The 25,884-nt window shown below is 39.5% G+C and overlaps 1 protein-coding gene across 1 annotated transcript in view; it reads left to right on the forward strand.

Moving 5' to 3' along the window:
• Nucleotides 1-268: 268 nt before the first annotated feature.
• The window catches only part of prickle2b (prickle homolog 2b), a 95,213-nt gene continuing 69,597 nt past the window's right edge, over nt 269-25,884 (forward strand). The window contains exons 1-2 of the mRNA XM_078247930.1: nt 269-458; nt 1,070-1,155. Coding sequence (XP_078104056.1) covers nt 417-458; nt 1,070-1,155 — 128 coding nt within the window. The 5' untranslated portion in view covers nt 269-416. The remainder of the gene's footprint in view (nt 459-1,069; nt 1,156-25,884) is intronic.

Here is a 25,884-nt window from a genome sequence, read left to right on the forward strand (position 1 = left end):
TGAAGACAGGGTTTGAAGGAGAATGCAAGCATAAAACATTTATTTTCTCAATAATTACAGGGTATGTTATTTGCCTTGACATGTTCTCAGACTGGACGTCAGTACTCGCCCACACTGTCATTTACCACAGCATCACTAGTTTTGTCCAAGTGTAATTATAGTTTGTCCCTTTTCTTTCAAAAGTATTTTCCTAGTCCTCTATTGGCTGTGAGGAAACAGGGTGGAGCCACGATGCGGAACAGCTTCATTCATTAATGAAGGAGGTTAATAGGATAGGACTGCAGCCTGGGCTCGGTGCGTTTGAAAAAGTCGTCAGGACATTTTATCAATTGCGCACTGATCTCCAGTTTCGTCTGTGTGCTATTTGTTCCCGGTAGTAGCCGACTGTGCCTTACCTCTGCTGTCATCAGCCTGTCATGTTCAGTCGCAGCTATAAGAGAAAAGATTCCAGCAAATCGGTAGGTAGGCATAAAAAAAGTTAGAGGTATGGTGGTTTCCATAGCGCATGTCTCGACTTGCTTTTGCGCCGTAATTAAAAAATACGCATGCGACTTATTTTGATGTGAAGTTTTCCCTGTTTTCTTTCTGCTCTGTCCTGTTGCTAAGGGCATCAACTTACATCTGCTCTGTTATGATAACGCTGGCACAAGCCTCATTAACAACACAACATGGAACATGATGAAAGATATGTTTCTCTGTTTCAACCAGTGGCTTTTGTTGTTGAATATAGCACATGTAATCAGTTTTGCAAGACGCATCCTTTTTAGCTGACGAAGAGCCAAAATAAATGTGTCATTTATTGCTTTGAGGTGTTTATTTTATAATTAACTCATTCATCTGTTTACTGTAATTAATGCAGGTTACATAAAGAACTCCATTTAAAATATGTACTAAAATAGCACATTACCACTGTATGTTGGGGTGCTTTGAAAACTATTTAGACACAGTAGGTGAAGTAACTCATAGAATAATTCAACACTTAGCCGATCACATTTAGAGAAATGTTGTCTAAATGGACAAAGCTAGTGCAAGCTATGACCCACCATCTCATGTTCCTGTTTCTCCCAAGCTGAACCCTGCAGATGAGCCGCAGAGAGGACAGCCCTGCATCACCTGTGGAGAACAGTGTCCTGGCTTTGACCTGCACAAGTGGAGGTAACAGCTTCTCTTCGCTCCATGCAACAAAATCACATCGATGCCCACACAGTCGGTGTCCTTTCCAATGTGCAGATGTTTTCATGTCAAAGATAGGAGTGCTTTTGATATCAAACCACTCTTGCAGACTGATGTGAATTTGCAGTCAGCTGAGGCATCAGTGAGTGAATTAACACATGATGAGAGTTAAAACCATGACTTATTTGCTGCATGTAACCAGCCTATAAAGTCAGTAGCAATTTAACAAAGTAACTGTTCTGCCGTGTGATATATTAATTTTACAAAACAACGGTAAGGTATTTTCTCAAGTAGAGTGGCATTCAGGAGGAACCCTTTCAGATCTCTGGTACATTTACTTACTGGTATGTTGTAAAACAAACCATATATTGTAATAAGAAGTGATACTGCTATGAAATACAGGTGGTTTGGGTTAGTGTGTGAAAGAGTATGACTAATGTGTGCAACTATGTCTTAGGAATGCAGTACAAATAGCATCAAATATTTTCGACGAGGGCACTAAGCACTGTTAGTTTACCGGTATCAGCTGATTCTTATAACCACCAATCACTCAGTAACAAAGTGACTCTATAAGCAGTACTAATCAGAATCAGAATCAGAATCAGGATCAGAATCAGAATCAGAATCAGCTTTATTGGCCAGGTAGACAAACAAGGAATTTGACTCCGGTAATCTTTGCTCTCAAAGTACAACACTTAACATATTAGGAGTAAAAACAGAGAGGATGGTAAGAATATAAAAAATAGTGTACAGTATAACAATACAATAGAATTTACAATTTTACTAAAGAAAGGGAAGGCATAGTGCAATATTGATCAATAGACTGAGATTTTAGGATTTAAATATGAGTACAGTGCAAGGCAGATCAGTGCAATGGTAATATATTAATAACAATATTGTAATTGTAATAAAGATGTTGTGAGCTATATCAGTGTTTCTGTGCTGTTTAGTGGCTGCTAAAGCTGAGACTGTGTAATCAACAAAAAACCCAAAGGCACATTATGCACTGATTACAAATCCTACATTGTAATCGTGGAGCACAATAAGCTGCTTGACTTGGTCCACTGAGGATTACTTGGGGAGGTGAGGTCCAAAATTACAAGATCAACAAAACAGTAGTTCAATTCAGTTTAAATTTTATTTACACCTGCACGGCTTCATTCTGTAGCACACCAGAATTACCCTTAATACCAATTTTCATCAAAAACACTGAGTAATTCATATTAAGACAGTATTTTGGCAAAAGAAAGGTCAACCAGGTTGGAGCCAGTTTGTTCGAAGTTAACACGGCAGCCATGGATTCGTCAGGCATTTTCTCTCTTAATGGGATTCCACAATAGAAGGGGAGGGTCTGAACCATAAAGGCCATCCTGCCTCCTTTGCTGTAAAGTAAACTATTACAGGGTGACCGTGGGCTCAGGAATGCAGCCTTTAATTGCCTGTCTTTGCAGTATCACAATAAAAAGTCAACTTCTTTTCCCTCCGACAACCTGGAATAAAACGTTGTCAGTGGACACAGACTTAAGGAGCCCGACGGAGGCAAAAGGCTGTTTTATGGCTCCAACAAGTCTTTGTTCCTGCATAGAGCACTTCAAGAATTTCCTGTTTCTTTTTCCTCGTGCAAAAATAAATGTGTTTTCATGCTAATTTAGCAAGGTATGGTAGTAATGGTTTGCTTTGGAATGTGATGGACTTTAAGTGACCCTGAGGTTAGAGATAGGGAGATGAAGGGGGGCAGGTGTGCACATACTGTTTTGTCTGTTGCTCAGTTGACTAAGACAAAACAAGATTAGTTTTCTCTAATGCAAATATAAGTTATGGTACATGTGGATTGTTATATTCTCAAACTCACATGTACTCTACCAGATATGCTTTTTCTTTAGTTCCTTCAAAACAAAGTGATGAAAATTGGCAGTCAGCAAATCAACGGGATTTCAAAAAAATCTGGTGCAGAGAGAATGGATGCTAATGACTTGCACCACCATGAGGTTGACATTTGTGGTTTTTAAGTGACAACTATTGGATGGATTGCTGTGAAATGTGGTGTAGACACTTATGGTCAGCGCTCAGCGCTGTTGAGATAGGTTTGGCAATGTGAGACTAAATTACAGCTAGCAAGAATAATGTTGCTGATGGTTTAATTTTTATTTTTTCAATGTATTTTATTCAAAGGATTTCTAGAGTCGTTATGAGGTAAAAGTATTTCACAAAAAGAATGCAATAGTGAAAAATTAATATAAAAAGAAGGGGACCCCTTAGATTAATCTTAGGGCTCTTTGGGGTCAGGTGTGTGTGTCTCAAAATTCACTGAAATATTGATGATTCTCTAAATATTCAATAGATGAATGTACATTACAAGCACTGTTTTTCTCCCTTTTCTTTCTTCTTCTTCCTCTTCTATTCTTTACTGCCTCTGTATAAGATGTTTCCACTAAGCTAAACTCCGGGGGTTTTTTCTTTTATAGTAAGTTGACTGAGTGTGTTGAGGCATTTCCCATTCAGAGTCAAGAGAGGAGCCAGTCTAGTGATGGGTATTTAAAATCACCCAGGCCTACCAAAACACTACCCTCAAGAATTTGCTGTAGATGTTATTTGACTCAAATGTGAATGTTAAACCCAGTGGCCTGTGTCTATACACTTTAAAGTACAATATTTCCTAGTGACTTAAAAAATGTGATTGCAGAAACAAGTGGTTAAGATTAGGATTGTCTGCACGGTGTTGTTCAGTCTCATTCTGTGTGACGGAAGTTTGCTGTAGAGTTGCTGCTTATTTGCAATGACAGAAGTTCACAGATCTGGATGGATGCCCATGTGGAGGTGCATGTTTAAAGGCCTGGTAGAAGATACAGGACACTGTTCTGCTCTCAGTAAGATCTATCTGGATGCTGTGGCTGAAGTTGCGGAAGTTGCTGTGGAAAAGGAAACCCTGGCTGCTCTGCTTACCCTGATGTGGGTAAAAAAAAAATGGACAGATGAAAGACGAGCTTCTGTTACCTGGCTGCTTGTGTGTCAGTGTGCCTGTGTAAGCTGAGTGGGCTGCCTCTGGGCAGGTTGGCCATAGGAGTAGATTATCCTTGCACAACATGCTCCTTTTGAATTATTAATGCATGCCTTTGGCTTGATTCATTTCCCTTGTGCTAATGAGACTCATTACCAGACTTATTAGCATGGGCCCTGAGTGTTCATGTGCTACCTGATCGTCCCTTCTGATCGTCTTCTGCACGATGCCGGTGTGTTTTAGAGCTGCGTCTAATGTGTTATTAAAAGGTTACACTTGACCTGTTGGTATGGGTTAGGTCAGTACAAACACAAATCAGACTACAAACGAGGATTTATGCCATGAGATCTTGCCATTTGCTATTCCTTCATTTCCTCCAGCCAGCAGCACAACCTAAAACTTCAATTAAAGCACCAGATTGGCTGGACAAAGCCTGTCCTTGTATGCAACAGGGCCTTAGCTGAAACTTTAGCTGGCTTAAAGCAGCAGTGAAAGGGTAGAAGAGGAGGATAAAAGATGGTTGCAGAAGAACAAGAGAGATTGAGGTTGAGTTTTAACACGGCCCTGAATGGCTTGCTGACGTCTGTCCCCTCAGTAACCCAGTCTGATCTGCATAACACAGGCCAGCCCAGCTATTCACTGTGTTAACAAGACGGCCTGGCAAATAAAACTGTCAGGGCGCCCAGGCATATGAAAAGACTCTGGCTATATCGGCAAAGAAGAAGAAGACTCAGTATGAGGTGAGGTAGGAGAGAGAAAAGAAGAAGCCATTGGTGGTCCGTGCCACACAATAGAAACTTAGCAGATTTATCACTAAAGCTATGTCTGTGTATTTGCATGGAGATGGTAAGCCTCCTTGCTTGATAGTGTCCAGGTTTGAAAACACTCCCTACCCTGCTGTCTTATTTCCTTCACTGGGCTTGTTTTGGAGCAGAAAGCAGGAGCAACATCTGTGATTGCATGGTATGGGTCAGTAGGCAAATTACTTTTTTAGCTGGGCTTTTTATTGTGTAAATGGTGTGTTTTGTCTTTGTCATTTAGAGGAGATTTGTTTTGAAGGGGTTATATATTAACAGGTCTGCGGGGTCATGTGATGTATGAAGGATGTTCACAGATAATTCAAACCTGGAGAGCTGTGAAGCCCTGATATAAATCATAGTTTGACCTTTGGATTCTCTGACAGTGTCGGGCTGAACTTGTCACTTCCCATCCCTCTCCTCTCACTCTCTTGGTCTTTTTTCTGCTGTTTCTTCTTTTGTTCTCTCCAGCTTTTTGCTCCCCCACCCCCCTTCCTGTTGTGATTTCCCCTTGTTTTTCCCCTCATCTCATTCTATCTAAATCACCCCATACTACCCCTGGGTAAATACACATAAGACAACATTTGATTTGACTGTAATGGTACGGACTTTGTGGAAATTAACATGGCAGTCACGGAGCCAAAGATGGTCAACGCCGAGGCAGGCTGAGATCCTGAGGGGCCTGTCGGTCGGCTGCTGAATTCCAATGAAAACCCAGCATCAAAATTCAAGCGCTAGGCAGATGTGACTCAAAAGCACGCACATAGGTCAAAGCTATACAGCACCATGGCTGAATTCCAGTAGTGTTCCTCATTTCCTCTCCCCCAGTGTTAAGGTTGACTTGGGTTTTAATAATAAGCACAGGTAAAGAAACATATTTGTTTCTCACAATCCTGAGATATTGTCTGATTTGTCATATTGAATGCACAGAATGTTTCACTGCCTTTGGCAAAAAAATACACTGTGATTCCATGATATAATTTAGATATTCTGAATGTATTCTCAAGCATCGATAACAACCTAATTTATTGCGTTTTCAGGCAGAGCAGTGTACACCTCTTCTGTTTGATTTGGTGCGATAAAGCGGCATTGTGTTTGCTGTTTTATTGGCTGGCTGTGTATTTGTAGACCCTATCAGGAGAGAGGAAATTATCTCTGTTATCTGGTTTAGATACAGCTTGTAATTATGCACATATGACACCTCTGGAGCAGATGCTGGGGCTGGAGACACAGAGCATGCACGTTTGAGGCTTTCAACTTCATGTCTAAAACAAAGATGGATGTGTCCGCAGTGAGCAGTGAAATCTAACAGCAGATAATTCTATCTCACCCACCAGGTGAGCTCCAGGCATAAAACAGGAGATCCTGCGACGTGTTGGGTTGCTTTTGTGCTCTATGATTGAAAATGATTTTGGAACTTTCTGTTGCTCCTGTATTATTAGTTATGCATGCCATATTTGACAAAAACCACATTTTCATCAGTCATTTACAATGCATGTGAAACTAAACAGGACAGTAATAAGAGTGCACCGCTGTAGAGCAATCGGTAGAATATAGTTCCATTTTCTTTCAATTTGTCTTGTTTGTTTGTCCTTGTGTTGTGAAAGAGATGCTGAAGTGAGGGCTGTTTTCTCACCTCAGAACATCAGACAGACATGTTGACTGCACCCTCACCACTGTGACTCCTCTGTTTTTATTTTCAAGCAGCGCTATTCAAAGGTCAGTGTGTCAGCTCAGCATTATAATTATTCCTGTCATTTACAATGTGGCAGTTTTGCTTTTTAGCTGGGTTGTCTTTACAGTATATTTGCCTGTGTTGACGAAGACAGCAGTTTTGATATTTCCAGTGAAGCATCGTGAAGGAAGGAGTTATTGTTAACACTGTTATTTTGATGTGAAATGAAAAATGTTCTGTTTAGTTTATTCAATAGTATTATTCAAACATCAAATGAAGACCTGGTATGTCAGATTAAGGGAGCAATATGCTCTCACAAGCTGCTTCAAGAAATCTCTATTGTTCAGTCCAAAGCTGTTTTCCTCTCCGGTGGTGAAGTGCACTTAACTGACCAGCAGGAGGCAAACATGTCAAACTCAGACACACTGAACTCCAACAGCCACTTTGTTTGCAGAAAGTTCACTCCATTGTTCCTAGACCTAAGATTGAGACCAGAAATTGAATTTGCTTTGATTAAATTTTTGGTGCGGCGATGGAGTTTTACATGGTAACTTCTAAACTATCACTAAGGGGTACAATATATAATGGGGGGAAAAATAAATAAATAGTGCGTTGGCATACATGAAGGCTTATCCTCTTTTTTAATTCTGTTGTGGCAACAAGGCTACTGACATATTTGGCAACAGAAAGACATTTAATGATCAACCATAAAACTGAGCCAGGTATGACTACTCTTAAGCTATGAAGCAGCCAAAAGACAAAAATTAGTGTCCACATTACAATCCATAATCAAAAATACAATATTGCCTTAATCTGCACAAATTGCATCGCTACTGTATACTCCAGCGGTATTGATTAATTAACTGTGTTATCTAATCATACCCAACATACTCTCTTTCATATAGTCTCAATAGAGCTTTATTCTATAGCACAGCTGTGTACGTCTGTGTAGTGTTTTCTGGCCGCTTCTGCAGTAAAGCCAGTAGCTTTTCTCTGATCCACAGCTCCAGGATTTTCCCTGCTTCTCTTATCAAGGTCATCTCTAACAGGTGCTCGTTCATTTGGATTAAGACTGATAGGCATCAGAAAAGTCATTTTAGTCCCTCACAGAAGATGGTATGTTTGTGTTGATGTGTGTACTTTAGGTATAATATGCTCTTTTATTTATATAAAGGCTAATGCATGAAGATAAGATAAACAGTGAGTGTTATTTAATCTCTGTCTTTTACCGACTATCTATGAAATCAGACTGTTATGTCTCACTTGTTTAAATCCCTTCAAAAGTGAACTTGTGAAAATAAAAGTATGCATGCAGGTCAATAGTTTAGTGGTGCTTTCTTCTTCTTCTTCTTCTTCTTTTATGCCTAACTAACTTTTTTTTCTTTACATGTCAGTCATTTTGGATGAAAGGCATCAGGGATGGTGGAGTGAGTTACTATATGGGGAAGAGAGTTCAGTCAGAGCTGATATGAATGAATGAATGAATGAATGAATGAGAGGATGAAGCAGAGACACAAATCTTACATAAATCCCACAGTGAAAAAGGAGGAAAGTTACAATGTCCCTGGTGAAATTATGAAAATATGTGCTACCTTACAAATTACTGTACGAGACAGAAAAACAACATTATAGACACAGACACATACATAATAATGAAATAAGGTGTAAAAACTTTCCCTCTGAACTTAAACACTATTTGGCACAACTGCCATGCACTCTGCAGTTGCTCTAAATGAACACAACATGGTTTTAGCCTTGTACCACTGGTAGCTAGTTTTTATTCTTCTCACATCAGCAAACCTCTGTAATTCTCCCCGACCTGTGCGTTAGCGATCCTAATTCCCTCCGATTTTTGCCCTGGTGCTGAACCATGCCTTAATGAAGGCTTAGCATGCTAAGCTGCCTTTGAACTGTCACTGAAAATAAAGGGAGGAAGGCTCACTGCTGTCATATGCACAGCAAGTTAGCATTTACTGTGCTCAGGCCTACAGTTCCAACCCGCCCACCCCAGTAGAGAGTTCATTCATGTCATCCTGATCGCTTCTCCTGTTAGTTACCTCATGCAATTTGCCTGGTGGAACGTTTAGCTTTTGACTTTAGCTAACTGATATCATTGCTCTCTAAAGCTGCTCTCTGTGCTTTGAACAAAAGCACATTTTCCATTAATTGTATAGTTCAGGCGTTCATTTACTGTATAAGCATTTGGTGCAAGTACACACTATCTCTTTACCACCAATTTTTCATTCTCTGTTGACCACATACACGCACAGTACACATTATCACTGGTCCCTTTTCAATTTATGTTGGAACACACACACCTTCTCAGAGAGTTTGCATTTACATCATCAAAGTCGCTCTCATGTCAAACCATGCTGGTCAACTAACAATTATTTTAATTATTGATTTAAAAAATTGTGTATAAATCTCTCTCTCTCTATATACATATATATATATATATATATATATATATATATATATATATATGTATGTATGTATATATGTATGTATATATATATATATATATATATATATATATATATATATATATATCACAAAAGCCTTAAAGTGATGGTTCGGAGTAATTTCACCCTAGGCTGCTTTGCACATTGACCTCGAGCCAAACAACCCCCGACGTTGGTCGAGTTAGTGTTATCAGCTGGTTAGCTTAGTGCAGACGCTAATGGATCCACATCTGTATCTCGTAAATTACCCCACTAATAATACCCGGAATGATACCAAACTTCTACAGTAGTACAAATAGTTTCTGTACTTATAAAACGAGGCATTAGAAAGTTTGGAACTACACACGATTGTATTTGGTTTAAAGACATGCTAATAAACCAGAGCATGTTTCTCTCCCATCCCGGAATGCTGTGTGGACTAGCCAGACCCTCCTCCGCGGCGCTGTGAAGGAAGGTCTGGCAAAGCGAGACTAGGGAATCAGGAAAGTCATTAAAATGCATAATTTGGGAACCATGAATGTCTATCCAAAACTCAAGTAAATGCTGAGATATTATTGGAGCTTGAGAAAAAGGAATCGGAGAGAAAGTTTTTATCCTCTGGGGGAACTCCAAATTCCATGGCAATACATCAATCTAACCTCATAGTGGCGCTATAGGAAAAGTGTGGGACTCACCAAAGTCATTAGGATTCATCCTCTGGGAACCATGAATGTGTTTACAAAATGTCATGTCAATATATCCAATAGTTGTGAAGATATTTCAGTCTGGGCATAAACGGTGGACCAACCAACTGACTAACTAGAGCCATGACTTTAACGAATGATTTTATCAGTTATCAAAGTTATCAAATATGATGAGTTATCTGGCTGTCGACTAATCAATTAAGTCACAGATCAATTCAGCAATAGATGGGTGGGTGCAGGGAAGATTGGATTGATGGAAAATAGGGCTGCAGAATTAATCGCAATTTTATCGAAAAAGCAATATGGACAAGTGCAATATCTAAATCGCAGGGGGGCACAATATTTGTTAAAGGCAAAATATGTGTCAAACCATTCTGAATGAAGTAGTGTGGTGCTGCAGGGACGTCCCGGCCTACAAATCGTATCCTACAGACTAAAGAAAAAAGTCTTTGTGGGGCGACCTCTAGCTCACCCGGTAGAGTGTGCGCCCCATGTAGGCTGAGTTCTTTGCAGCAGCACAGGTTCGAGTCCGACCTGGGGCCCTTTGCTGCGTGTCATCCCCTCTCTCTCTCCTCCCTTTCCTGTCTACCCACTGTCACTATCGAATAAAGGGAAAAGCCCCCAAAAAAGTATCTTAAAAAAATCACACTATAATCATTTTCATTTTAATATTTTTCAATGAAAATGAGAATAATGAATGAAACAAATAATGAAACAAAAATGATTATTCCCTCCAATATCGTAAATCAAATCGCAATCAGTTAAAATAATCTCAATTTCTTCAAATCGTGCAGCCCTAATGGAAAATAGAGTGAGTCATGGACAACGTAAATGTGATGTGCTCTCTTCTCATATTTTCCTTTTTTTACTCCAGTGCCACTTGGCTCTTCTCTTTAAATGTTTCCTTTATGCTGTGCTTATTGATTTTGATTCTGACATACCCTCTGTATCACTGCATCTACCTCCGCTCACTAACCCCTCTTTTTTCCTCCCTGCGCCCATCCATCCATGCACCTCCTCATCCATCCAGTTAAAAGACTGCCAGGCCAGTGCAGCAGGGTTTAAGCAATGCACCACTTCAAAGACCTCTTTGATTCTCTCCTCCTCTTATTTTATCCCCCTCCAGTTCTCTCTGTCCAGCCACCTGTTTCCATCCGGGGGGGTGAAAGTCCTTGATCAGAGCTGTACCAGTGCAGTCCTAGATGTATTTCATGTATTTGGAAGACTTCCTCAGGGGTAGTGATTTTGGAAAAAGAGTTCTCTGTTTCACGTTTACAGTAAGATTGTAGCAGCCAATAGAGGTCAGCATTGTACAACAGCAAAGTATTCTTTTCCCCGGTGTCATCTTTGTATCATTGGTTCATACATGAACTTAAGTATGTGATTCTTAAAGTGACCAGGAATGAATATACAGTATGAATGATAACACATGGTCAGTGTACTATATGACACTAGGCAGAGATCACTACTTTGTTAATTAGGTTAACATCATAAGTTAGAGAGATGCTGACAGTTTCTCTTTGACTTCCCCCTTACTTTAATGACTTGTCCTATTTTCATTACAGACCCCAAATCCCATTGGAACCTAAAGCCTAATTTGTCCAAACTGCAAAAGAGGAGCTTGATGACTCTGCAGTGTTAAATTATTTGATTGGTTTATTGATTCAGCGAGCCTACTGATTATTGGTTGGCCTAAGTGACATATTGATCTGAGAGAATTGACTGTTGGTGTCTAATATTAAAGAAAGGGCCCAGACAGCCACTCCATGAAACAGCACTGAGGAGTCTCATTTTTGTATTGATGGAGCATATTGATACCTTAAGACCAAATGTGTCAGCTGGAAAACAAATTGTAAAGTGTGTGTGTGTGTGTGTGTGTGTGTGTGTTTGTGTTTGTGTTGGATTTCATTTCCATTTGCTAAACTGCACTTGCTTGTCTTCTTTTACCCAATTAAACTATTTAATCTATCGTCACACATCGTCACAGCTTTGACCCTTGCATATTCCTCTTAATCCCCATCTCTCTCCATCTCTTTCTCTTCCTTCTTCCCCCTGTCTGTCTGTCTCTATTTGTGATTTGTCGTCATCTGAGGAGTGGGCGAGCTGTCGTAGTTCTATTCACAGCTCTGCGTGAGTCAAAGCTGAATCTAATAGGCTGATTGAGCTGTGATGCTGTCCCTGCTTCTGTTCAGCTAGTTCACCGACACTTTTTCTTGGTCGTGTATTTGGCATTTTTTTTCTCCAGCACTTGCGTGTGTGTGTGTGTGTGTGTGTGTGTGTGTGTGTTAACATTATTAGCAGAGAGGCTTTTAAGTGAAGGCTGTATAGTCCATGGATGAGATTAGGGAGTAGGCTGGCTCACACTGCCAAGTTGTACAGGTATATATCAACTTGTCTGGGTGCAGAGAGAATAGAGGGGGCAGGAAGCAGGAGATGAAAAAAGGCTCTGAAGCATGGCCAGCTTCCTCTGATAGAGGCCTGAAGTAACACTGAGACATAAGGTCAGCACACACACAAACCAGGTAGAAAACAGGCAGACTACTGTAATGATTGTGGTTGTGCTGGGTGGTGTTGAAGTGTTCATCTAAAACTATTCATACAAATTTAGAATATAGACAAATAGGCTCCAGTTCTGCTCATTTATGGCTTTTGCTATAGCCCATCAGATACTGTTATTAGGCCAATATCAATAATTAAGAGTTTAAAATCCTCTGAAAATTATATATTGACAGGTTCTTTTTGCTACACATGGCTCTAGGGATGGTAAGTCGGTCGGTCAGGTGAAATATCTCAACAACTATTGGATGGATTGCCATGATATTTTGTACAGACATCCATGCTGCATAGACTGTGAATCCTATTTTGGTGATCCCCTGACTTTTGCTGTAGGCCACCATTTATCCAGTGAAATATCTCAATATCTATCAGAAGGATTGGCACAAAATTTGGAACGGGCACTCATGGTCCCGAGAGGATGAATCCTACTGACTTTGGTGATCCCTTCACTTTTCACTCTTCCTTCGTTGACATTTGAGATTTTCAGTGAAATTACTTTTTGATGGATTGCCATGAAACAGAAATTCATGTTCCCCAAAGGATGAATTGTAATCACTTTGGTGATCCCTTAACTTTTCATCTGCCTATAAACAAGCATGTTAACAAGCTAAACTTAGATAGTAAACATTATACCTGCTAAACATCAGCATGTTGCAACTTTTTTACTGTGTGCATGTTGGCATGCTATGTCGGGGCGACGCTGTACCTTAACTTACTACTTTGAACATAGCTTTGGATTTCTATGCAGCAATTCACTGATTTTTTTTTAGGCGACCTACGCCAAACTGTCGCCCGATATGTCAAATTGGACGATGTATTGGTAGTTCCTGCATTTTCCATGCTGTATTAATATATAGTTCAGATTAAATAGATTGATAGATGGATGACATAATGTAACAATGGTTGAATTGAAACACACAAAGCACATTTTTATGGTGCATGCTGTAGCCAGTCCAGACAGTAGGAAGTACAATGACATGTACTTTTAAGGCCTGTGTTTTGCAAGGAGACTGCGCGGGCAAAGACATTGAGTCATTTTGGATTAAAATGGATGGACATGGGAGGCAGTGATGCAGACACCTGCCAAGGCAATCAGTTTGAAGCCGTCATCACACTTATTGCGCAAAATAGTGTCTCTGTTGCTTCAGCGTAACTACTTAGAGCTCTGCTATTCTCTTTCTTCTATATCTATCTTTATCACTCATCTGGCCAAGTTTATTTGTGCAGGTTGACCGGTTGCCAAGGCGATGAGTGTGCTGTAAGTTTGCTGCTGCCTTGACAACAGGCCAGACAAGTACTGCATTAGCAGTATGACAATGGGAGCAGAACAAATAAGGATAGACAGAGTGAACATGCATACAAGATGAGAGAGAGAACTAAGAAACAAAGAGCTTGCTAATGTCCACTTGACGTCAGACTCCGAGATTAATACGCGAAGAAAATTAACATTGTTTTTTGAGGTTGTTATTGGCTTTGATTCAATGAAATGTTTTAGTGTACCATTATCTGAAAGTTGTTTTAAAAGCATTTTGGCTCTAGCTAAGAAAATTCTGTGGGAAACATTGCTCGCCTTTTTTTCTGATGAAAAGTGTCAAATTTAATTAAGTTGTCAAAATATCAGCATTAAGTTGCTTCAGCCTAAATAAATATTGAACTTGAATGCTGGATTTGATTCAGTTAACTTATCAGTTCCAAACAGAGTTACCTTGTTGATTTATTTTTGGCTTGATTCAAAAGTCTAGTGCTTTGCTCGATACCACATAGTTTGCATTTCTGCCAGTGACATTTGATTGACTTCCCGCTGTGAAACATAAAACAGACACACACATCATAAGAATCAAAACCAGACGTTTGTGGCATGCAATACGTAGATATATATGTAAAGAAATGTCCCTGATTCATTCTTCACGGAGTAGTGTGGCCCCAAGAGTGCTCGAGCTGTGGAGGTATGCCTTCCATTTGTAAAGTCTGAAAATCCTGTGAAACCAGAGAGCAGAGTAACTTGCCAGCAAGGTAGCCTTTCATTGTAAACCCCCTCCATGATGTATTTCTCAACCTGATACTCTTGTAGTTATGGCTAGCAGACAGACTGTAACAATTCTTGAATTTGATGTTGAAAGGGCTCAAATTAGCTTTGACTATGATTATGATACCCAACACTGGAAACATGTATGACCTGGTAGGTTAGAGTTGGAAAAACCTAATGTGCACCTGGAAATTTTATCAAAATGGGAGCCTGCAGTTTCAACTTTGACTTGGTCCAGTTTATCAGGAGATGATTCACATGAACAGTGTGACTGTATCACACATTCAGAGGCTGATGTAACGCCAGTATGTGCGATCCAACCTGGTCTCACAGAATTCCGTGAAATGAACACGGCCCCTTAACTCAAAATCTGTGACAGTTTCACGGATGGAATTCCGTGACGGGCCCACGGATGCGATGCTTATGTAAGTCAATGACAGGCATCATCCGTGGTCTACGCACGGATTCCCTGATCACAGCACGATTCTTTCTGCCAGTTGGGCTGTGGCAGAGAAGCTGTATAGCTTTGCTATTATTGGTATTTTTAGCCTAATAACCGCTGTTTAATCAACATTTATTCACCAGATCTTATCATGGTGTATTTGTATTTCTTTTAATGTTATTATTTCGGTCTATTTCGGCCAGGGAAGCTGGATTGCTTTGTTGTTTATTTATATTTTTAAAACTATAACGCTGCATCTAGCAACATATATTTAGATGTTATCATAGTATACATTTCTTTATTTTAATAATATTATTTCGGTCTTATTACCCGTGAAATATTACAGTATGCTGTAATACAGAACATTACGATATGATCCAAGCTACTGACACGCATTCAAAGCCGATATCCCATAATGCAATGCGGGCATTCACTCACAGAATCAGACAGCGATCAGTGGGTTTTTAACGCCAGTATCGCTTCAATGTACATATATATACAATCAGTGGTTTAGTCACCAGCAACAACACGTTGCTCAGCTTTGTTCCAGTAAGTTATGCAATGTAATAACATTTAAAACAATCTGCGCAATACTCCGGAAGTGACGTGGTACGTGCCGCTCGGCGGATAAGAAGATAAAAAATACATAGTATTCATAATATTGATGTTTTTGTCTAACGTTGTATTTGAGGATGTAAACAATGAAGATATTAATAATAATAAAATACAGTTTAATGTATTTGTCTCATGTGTTTGCTCGGCCGGCCGGTGGGCGGCGGCAGTCTGAAATGGAATGAAGCCCACTCACGGCAGACAGCAGAAAGACAGGAGTCGAACATGTCCCCCCACCCTCCCCGGAAGAACTACAAGTGTACAAGCTTTGTAACAGGTTCTGGGGCCCCTCTATAGTGGGAGTTGTAGTTTTTAAATATATTGGTATATTTCTCATAATTAGAAGTTGGTAGTGTAGAATTTTGGATACACCCTGGGGATTTTTGGGATGGGGAACACACTGGTGTCATCAGATTTTAAAAATATAATCGTGGAATAGGTGAAAATAGCTTATTACCATATTTGACAGTGCTTACAGTGGGTAAACTTTGGTGACCATATCTACATGACAGCTGAGGTCCAGAGCTTTCTATAACAGCTGGTCCTATGTGTGTAGCCCCTTCTGTTGCTAAATGACAAGCCTTCAAAGATGGACTGGGTTCAAGGTTCAGAGGTCAATATTTCAAAGCAGGAGTAATCCTCTTCAGACTGACATATGTTACTGTCCAGGTTGAGAAGTTTCCAACGATGTCTTTGCTATAGTCCTACGACAACGTTTTAATTTTTACTATATCATGGAGACCAGTTTGCAGGTGATACTTTATTGTCCCCAGAGGGATATCTGCCTTGAGTTCAAATGCTTCACACATAACACTTGACATATTGTTTTATCATACAGCTGACATATAATTGCAATAAAAAACATAAACAAAGTGATATGCAGCCAGACTGAAGCACATTATCAGCCACAATCTAGTGCTCATCTTTCACAAACAGTGACAAGACCTACACACAACCATATGCATTATATCATGAAGCTATTCCACAACCAGCCTTAAGCAACATTATTTAAAGTTTTAATTGAGGTAGGTCCAAATAAGGCCTATAGTTTAAAAATATTTAGTTTACATGGGGGTGCCAGCAGAGGATAAGAGCTACTTGGCATGGAGAATAAAGATAGTCAGACCATATTCTCTGTGCTTGCCTGGAGAGACTGGTTTCTATTCCTCTCCACAACCTTCATGACAGTCACCTGACAACCAAACTAAATGAGATGTTTTTAGATATTGTCATGCTTTCTGACATATGAATATGCTCTGTAATGCAGCCCTGTATAACATAAACCCTCTGATTCACCGTGAGTGTCTGCTCTAAATGATAACACACACTTTGAACACGAGCCTTCCAGCCGAAGGTGTTGTCCACATGAACACCAAGGTGCCTATAGGATTTGAGCCGATTATTGGTTCATCATTTATGACCTCTGATACCCTCTGACCCATGTCACAACGTCACAACCAACTGCTCAGTTTGTGAAAAAAAAATGCCAAAACACATGTTGTATATGTACACAAACAAAGCTACATCTCTGTAAACAAAAACCTCAGCAACAAACTGCTTATCCTTTTAATTTCCTGAAATGCTTCCTAAAACTCGTCCCTTCTTAATTTTGAAGGCTATATGGCTACAAGCTGTAACCACGGTGATTGATATGAGGATCATCTTCTGAATATAATAATGAATATGTTAGGCCTAAAAGTCAGTTATTTGCTCATTTTGTGTTTCTCTGTTCTGTGCACCATCCAATATTACCAGGTTCATATTGTGGAATCTGTTCTGTTTTTTTAGTTTTTAACAACAGAACAAGTCAAAACAAATGCTAATAAGTCAAACATAAGCATAAAACAATATTTTTGTATATATAATATACATATATTTATTGTACAAATTCTCACATAGGCTACAACGTGCAGCAAGCTTTCACAGACGCCGTGCGGTAATTACTACATCACTTCCGGAGTCTTCAGCTGATTTGATTTGTTGTCACAATACATGAGACAAATACATGAAACTGTATTTTATTATTATTAATATCTTCATTGTTTACATCCTCAAATACAACGTTAGATAAAAACATCAATATTACAAATATTATGTATTTTTTATCTTCTTATCTGCCAAGCGGCACGTACCACGTTACTTCCGAGTATTGGCGCGGATTTTTTTAAACGTTATTACGGTGCATAACTTACTGGAACAAAGCTGAGCAACGTGTTGTTGCTGGTGACTAAACCACTGACTGTATATTATATATTATATATTGTATATATATATATTGTGTGTGTGTGTATGTATGTATGTATGTATATGTATGTGTGTGTATATATGTGTATATATATATGTACATTGAAGCGATACTGGCGTTAAAAACCCGCTGATCGCTGTCTGATTCTGTGAATCAATGCCCGCATTGCATTGTGGGATATCGGCTTTGAATGCGTGTCAGTAGCTCGGATATTAGTCTGTATTAGCCTACAGCATACTGTAATATTTCACGGGTAATAAGACCGAAATAATATTATTAAAATAAAGAAATGTATACTATGATAACATCTAAATATATGTTGCTAGATGCAGCGTTATAGTTTTAAAAATATAAATAAACAACAAAGCAATCCAGCTTCCCTGGCCGAAATAGACCGAAATAATAACATTAAAAGAAATACAAATACACCATGATACGATCTGGTGAATAAATGTTGATTAAAACAGCAGTTATTAGGCTAAAAATACCAATAATAGCAAAGCTATACAGCTTCTCTGCCACAGCCCAACTGGCAGAAAGAATTGTGCTGTGATCAGGGAATCCGTGCGTAGACCAGTCATTGACTTACATAGGCATCGCATCCGTGGGCCCGTCACGGAATTTTCGCAGAGTCCGTGAAACTGTCACATATTTTGAGTTAAGGGGCCGTGTTAATTTCACAGAATTCTGTGAGATCAGGTTGGTGTGATCACACTTGCTGTGCTTTCAGCTGCGTCCCAAGCTGTCGCATCAACCGTCACATCGGTCACGTAACAGACCCGTATACAGTGAACCAGTGTTATCGTGTACAGCCATGACAGTGAATGTGACTTTGGTTAAGTGACAGCATGCCGGCAAAGTCCAGAGGCGGAAAGTAGAATGAGCTGATCTGTTGAATCAAAAGGCTGTTGTACACATGTCAGAGGTCAGCTTTTAAACAGTAAATCCCCTATAATTTTAAAAAGCGACCCATTTATTTTAGAGATTAATTTGCATTTAGGTCTATTCAGAGGCGTACACTTATATATAAATGAGTAGACTGTTTTGAAAGATTAACTCTTTTTGATGTTAACCATCAGTTTATACAAAGAAAACTTGATACTACATCAAAATCATCCCCGTCTCCCAGGTAAATCACTCAGTTGGGCGTTCCATGCCACATGTAGCACTTTAGCTTAATGCTAAGTAGAAGTAGCTAGCCTGTGCCAGTGGTTTCTCATTTGTGGCCTGTGTATTTACAGATTTGTTTTCACAAAATGAAATATCAATTAACTGAATACACAATTTGAACGTATTTTTAAGCGAGCAACTGTATTGCCCACTGTGCAGTGATACTGTAATTGACTAATGTTCTGTACAAGTATTGCGCTACTTATCCATTTTACAGTTTTGAGAAAATGCTAGCTAGTTGCAATAATAAATTGTATAGCTTGGCAATTGCAGCATGCAAAATAATGTGGTTCAGACCCTTATTACAAGCAGCTGAAAAAACACTTCAGCCCCCTAGTTGCAATTCCAAATATAGGGTACATGTATAAATATGATTGTATTAATACAATCAATTCAGCTAATTGAAAAAGAGCTATACAGAATTGGTTTGTTTCTGTTTTTTTTTGTTAAAGGCAGGGTTGGTAATGTTGAAAAGCTATCACGGTTTGAAAGTAGCATCTCCTCGGGGCTCCCCCCACACACAGATGTGCACAAGCACCGCTGCGTTGCTGCTTCAGAGCAGAGCGGAGAAAGGACCGCAATTCTATTTCATGTCCCATTCACCACTAAGCAAACACCTAATCTTATCATACCAAAAGTTTAAAACAAACATGACTACTGTTAGCAATGCGGTGACGATGCGCGTTGAGCTCAGACTTACGCGGGAGGGGTAGAGTACATTTCATTGGTTCTTTCTAAGCAGACCGCAAGGGAGTGATTGGTGGGTGTTTTCACAGGATTTCAGCAGCTACAGATGACAGATATTTTTCCCTCCTTTTTCAGAGCCCATACGTTATTTATTGCTGTTGGGGTGTATTGGAAATAGGTACCAACCCTGCCTTTTTAAATGAACCGCTATAAATTCGGAACATAAATTAGCTAAGTGGTATCATCAGTCCACATTTGCTCAAACAGCGAGTCAGCAGTAAAGCTGACTGGACTTGCTTAGTCAGGCATGCTTGTGATCTGCACTGTGTCTGCATTCTTTAACAGTGAAGCTTAGCTTTGCCTCATTTCAACCCCCTTTGTAATGTGGCCTGGGGTGTACACAGTCCACATTATAAACACACACACACACACACACACACACACACACACACACACACACACACACACACACCCCACAGGCCGAATCACTCATTTGGTTTGGAGATCAAAGACTCCAATATTTATAAGTGGTCTTGGGGTGTAATTTGTTTCTCGTTTGATTCTGACGAGACCATTCCCCGTCTGCCCTTTTATTTATCTGTGTTTATTTATTTATCTGTTTAAACCAAACCTCTTCTTCCTCATTACAGCAACTTTAATGTCTTTGCCTAGCAGAAACTTAATTGACATATAATGAACGCCGTGCGAGCACATTCAGAGTGAAATGTAAATTGTTTGCCTGCAGCTCTGGTGATCAAACAGGAGGAAGACAGATTGGATAACCCACAGTGTATGGAAAGTCCTGTCTCCTGTCATGTGGGAACAAGGAGATCACACTGCCTGAGCTCGTGGCTTGTATATTTTAATGGCACATTTTAACTCCAATCTGGCTGGCTTATGAGACTCTTGGCTTTGTTTGTTTGTTTATCCTCTAATGTGTTTTAAGAACCTTTTCCTCTTCTTAGCCCTTTTATAAGCCAGTGTTTGAGCCGCATCTGTCATGGCTGCGCGTAATGACACTTCAGTTGTTTCATGATCAGGTTTTCAGCCAGTCGGGTTAAGCCTCTTGTCTCTGATTGACACATAGAGAGTAAATGGCAATGGGGTCAGATAGGTAATTGTTGATATAATGTGTGTGTGGGGATGTGGAGACAAAAGAAAATGTTTGCCTCACTCTCCTGTTTTCTAAATTGACATTGGCGTCCTCACACAGGTGGCATACAGAGTGTGTGTGGGGCAGCGTGTGTGACAGCAGGTGCTAAATGCTGGAGACTCTTTGTGTGCCCTGAGGCAGGTGTAGTGTGTTTGTGTACGCTACCACACGTGCCTGCCCGTACTTGGCGGCATGCGAAGAATAGCCTCGGCAAAGTTTAAAACTGTAATATTTAATAGCTTGACACCTGAGCCAGAAAGCGTGCCTCAGTTTATGTTTCATTGTCAGATGGTGTTCAGCCCAAATATCCAATTTCATGTTCCATTCTGTCTACAATGCAAGATTGGATGGATGGCAGTGGGACTCCAAGCATGTGTTCTCTACATTGTGACCTTTTATTATCAAGTCTGGAAAAAATAAATCTTCACTCAGTCGCTGCTCGAGGCTCTTCCCCTTCCTTCTGTGTATTTTGTGTTGAATGTTGTGTGTTTTGACATGCATCCGGCTGCATTGTGAAATCCATAAAATAATAAACTTTTCTCATTACAAACAATAACAGAAGATGGAAATCATTTCCAAGACGTTTTAGCTATCTGTGATTGTTTGATTGCTAACGTTAGCTCAAAACGCCATTCAAGTGACAGCCTTTGTTGTGTTTGATTGCTAACTTGTAGCCACCAGTGAACGAACTTCGTTATGTAGGTCCGTTTTTATTGTATTGACATTACAGAAGTCTTTCATTAGCAGGTTCTTGTCGGTTCTTGTAGGATACTTCAGCCTCTAATCTAGAACTGACATCAGGGATCATGCCGTGAAAATGTGATGCCTTACGCTAAATAATAAATTACTGCTATGTAATGTACCTATCTCATTATTCTGTGGCTAACAGCAAAACAGATCTGCATCTGTCGCAAAGTGACGCTTGCGCAACTCACATCTGCACTCGACTCACATCGGGTAGTGACAGCATGTATGTGTCTGACTTTTGTTTGTGGATTTCTTCTTGTGTGTGTGTGTGTGTGTGTGTGTGTGTGTGTGTGTGTCTCAGCCTTGGTTTGTATGCTGTTGTATTTGTTATGTTGTTGTTCTGGCTGGTGCACTCACTGCTGATGTTTCTGTCCAAACTCTTGAGTGTGTGACAGTTAATTCATATAAAAGATTAGAGTGGAGAACGCGTCAGGGTTGCCCTCTCAGTCCGTTGCTGTTCGTTCTAGCGATAGAATCCCTGTCAATAAAGCTTAGAGCCACACAGTCCAAACACAGTATTAGCAGGATGTGAATGGAATATAACATTTCTTTGTATGCCGATGATCTCTTAATTTATATAACGGACCCGTTATTGTCTACACCTGTAATTTTAAAGATTCTAGGAGACTTTAGTAGCTTTTCAGGGTATAAAATAAATTATTCAAAAAGCACGTGTTTCCCTGTCAATGAGAAGGCGCACCAAATACGAGATACAGACTTGCCCTTTCGTATATCAAAGTCAGGGTTTAAGTATTTGGGAATCCATGTAACCCCCTCTTTTTCTGGTTCGTTTGATGCGAACTTCACTCCAATACTTCTGACCTCCAGCGATGGAGCACCATTTATTTATCTTTAGCCGGAAGAGTTAACTGCGTTAAAATGAATGTGCTGCCCTCGATTTTTATACTTCTTTCAAAGTCTTCCAGTTTTCCTTCCAAAGTCTTTCTTCCGAGCAACAGATAAGTTACTTTCAAATTGTTTTATGGGGAGGTAAAACTTCAAGGCTATGTAAAAAATTCCTTGAAAGACCAAGGCAAAGGGGTGGCTTGCCCTCCCAAATTTAATGATGTATTATTGGGCTGCAAATTTACAAAAAATTGTTTACTGGTTTCAATCTCCTGAAGCAGACTGGCGTAGTGCAGAGGCCAAGTTTTGTAAACTGGCGTCACTGATTACGTCAAAACTCCCCCTCTCCCCATCACGCTTCTCCCAGTAGTAAGTTCAACACTTAGGATTTGGATACAATTTAGGCAAACGTTCCATTTCTCTGACCTTTCCATACTCAGTCCTGTCTGTAATAATCATCTTTTTCCGGCTGCTAAAATGGACGATGCTTTCAAACAGTGGGACAGTATGTGCCTTTCTACATGTAAAGAGTTTTTCATAAGTAACGTCTTTCTCAGTTTCACTGACTTGGTCAGTAAATTCAACATCACCAAGTCCAGTTTTTTTCAGATATCTTCAGGTCCGTCATTTCATTCGGACACATGTCTCATCTTTTCCTCAATTACCTGAGCACTCTAACCTAGAGGATATACTGCAGACCCCTCTGACCTCAAGAGGCCAAATCTCTAACATATACAATTCAATTATGTCACTCTACAATATATCCATGGATCCTACCAAAGCGAAATGGGAAGAAGAGTTAGGGACAAATATATCAGATGCTGTATGGGACAGGGCTCTAAGCTGGGTGAATGGGACCTCTTCTTGTGCACGTTTGAATTTGATTCAATTTAAGGTTCTTCACCGTATGCACTATAGTAAGGTTAAGCTGGCCAAAATATACTCTGACATGGATGTCATCTGTGACAGATGTAGAATGGACAGAGCAGATTTACTTCACATGTTTTAGTCATGTTCCATGTTGAGAGAGTTCTGGGCATCAATATTTAAAGTCTTAAATGAAGCCTTCGATTTAGATCTACAACCTAGCCCTACAATGGCCGTGTTTGGGGTACAAGGTTGTGATTTTGTAATATCCAATAGTAAGGAAAGTGTTGTTGCTTTTGCAACCTTAATAGCACGACGGAGAATACTTATGGAATGGAAATCATCTACACCACCAAAAGCCGCCACATGGCTTTCTGATATCATGATGTTTCTAAAAATAAAAAAATAAAATACTTTCTTAGAGGATCAACCAGAACATTTTACAAAAATTGGGGCCCTTTACTGGCTTACTTTGAAAGACTTACTACACTTCCCTCTTAATAACTGCTAAGAATTGTAAAGCACAATGGTCACACTATTTGCTATCATGAGTAATAGAAGAAAGGTGCTTATTTTTTATTTTTTTTATTTGTCTTCTTTGTTTGTTTTTGTCCTCTTTTCCTTGGCTTTGTTGCGGGTCTGATGGGGTTAATAGAAATATGTCTATAATTGACATTGTAATGTTGCATTGTACATTGTATCTTCTCTAAAACAATAAAAATACTTGTTAAAAAAAAAGATTAGAGTGGATCAGCAAAGATTTTATACATATTATGAATGCAGTAATTTGCAATCTATTCATAATTTATTCTGTACAAATGTAATGTTAAGAGTAACAATTACAACATGCTACCATTAGAGGATACTGCATATATACATTTCTTATTGTCAACCAATCCCATGAAAAGACTAAAACCAACAATGAATTGATCCTACTAAGAAGTATTCCGTGTATAGTCAAACTCTGATAGTATATAGATTATTCCTCTGTGCCATAGACCACCATTGTTGTAAAACAAGTAGTTCAACATTTGCAAAGTGTTATATGAAAAGATTGATACCACTCTCTAAACACGGTATCGATATTCTCATCTGACTTTGAACAGGAAAGCGAACAAGCATATTTACCAATGATTGAAATGAATGACACATGCTGTGACATCTTGTTTCCTTGCTAATAACCTCTGCACTATAGTTTATTTTGAGTCAACCCCACATTCACCGTAATATTTCTGATTGCACTTACTGCGTATTAGTCTACAGCAGAATGTCCCAGCAAATTCACTATTTACTTTGTTTTGATTTACATTGACTAAAAACTACAGTGCCCAGTTTTTTTAGGGAAAATTACCTTTGCTTTTCTTGAAAGTAAAACTATAGATTTGTGAGAAATTTAAAAAAGGCATGAGGCTAAATGCCACAGACAGGGAAGTCAGAAAGCAGTTAAAGACTAACTTAATGTTGGTTTTTGTCTTTTTTTTTATTTTATTTTTTACATGGAGTGTGTTGACAGTAGGACACTGTCATTGTACTCATTGGGTTTGCTTTCTGAGCTAGTGGTTCATATCATTAGCACAGAGACTATATTCTGTCTGGTCTAATTAATGATGTGGGACAGCAGAAGGGAGAGTAAATGGATCTGCTTCCCAAACATAATCGACCACACACACACACACACACACACACACACACACACACACACACACTCTCACACAGTAATTTGCTCTTGCCTGACTGCCTGCCTGATGCAATTGGATTTTGGTTAGTCTACACACCTGTGTGCTCCAGCAGGTTAAAATTGGGAGCGAATGATACAAAAATGTAGATGTGTGTGAATCTGTGTTCTGCTAACTGCCTGAGAGAACTAGAGACAGGGACCCAGTCTTACCCATGCATAAAGCTGTACAAAGTGACATCTAATCCTGAGAAGTCTTACTGTACTGACCTGGATATTCACTCCAGGGACAGAATCATAATGTTGGTCGACATCAAGCTTCACAAGTCTCTGTGGAAGCGACTGTGATGATAAATGCCTGACAGCTGCGAAGCTTCCCCAGAGCACTCAATGTATTTGGCAGTTCTCCCGGTACGTGAGCGTGCTCAGCCTAAAAGGTTTACAGTCATGGTTGCACAACTGAGAAAAAACATCGATGCCTACACACACTTATCTTAAGCATCACTTGTGTTGTAAGGAGATTCTGACCCTGATGTTGCTTGGAAGTGTCAGTTTGAAAACTGGTGAAATGGTGTCTGTACTATTGCTACACTGGCTTATTTTTATAGTGCTCAGCTTTAAAGTTGCACAATACCTGTGGAGCAATTTATGAGAAGATCTGTCAGACAAGCTCCCTCTCCCAGAAGGCTTTGTGACTCTGATAAATGTAACTGATTACAACTGACAACTTTTTGAATCTGTTTCCTCTGTTGACACTGTGTGAGGTTTTAATTTTTATTTTTTTTGCTGTTAAACTTCTGGTTTAGGCATGTAATACAGTATGTAAGATAAGAAGAGCCAGCAGAAGCAGAACTAATGTCCGTCGACCTGACATTCGGCAAATCAGTTGGTTGGCTGTTGTTGTTGTTGTCAGCCCAGACTGAAATGTCTATCTAAACTATTGGATGGATTGACATAGGGCTGGGCGATATGGAGAAAATCAAATATCACGATATTTTTGACCAAATACCTCGATATCGATACCGCAACGATATTATAGTGTTGACTATTGCTGCTTTCACAAAATATTT

This window comes from Sander vitreus, chromosome 4 (genome assembly GCF_031162955.1).
Source record: "Sander vitreus isolate 19-12246 chromosome 4, sanVit1, whole genome shotgun sequence".
NCBI classification, from domain to species: Eukaryota; Metazoa; Chordata; class Actinopteri; order Perciformes; family Percidae; genus Sander; species Sander vitreus.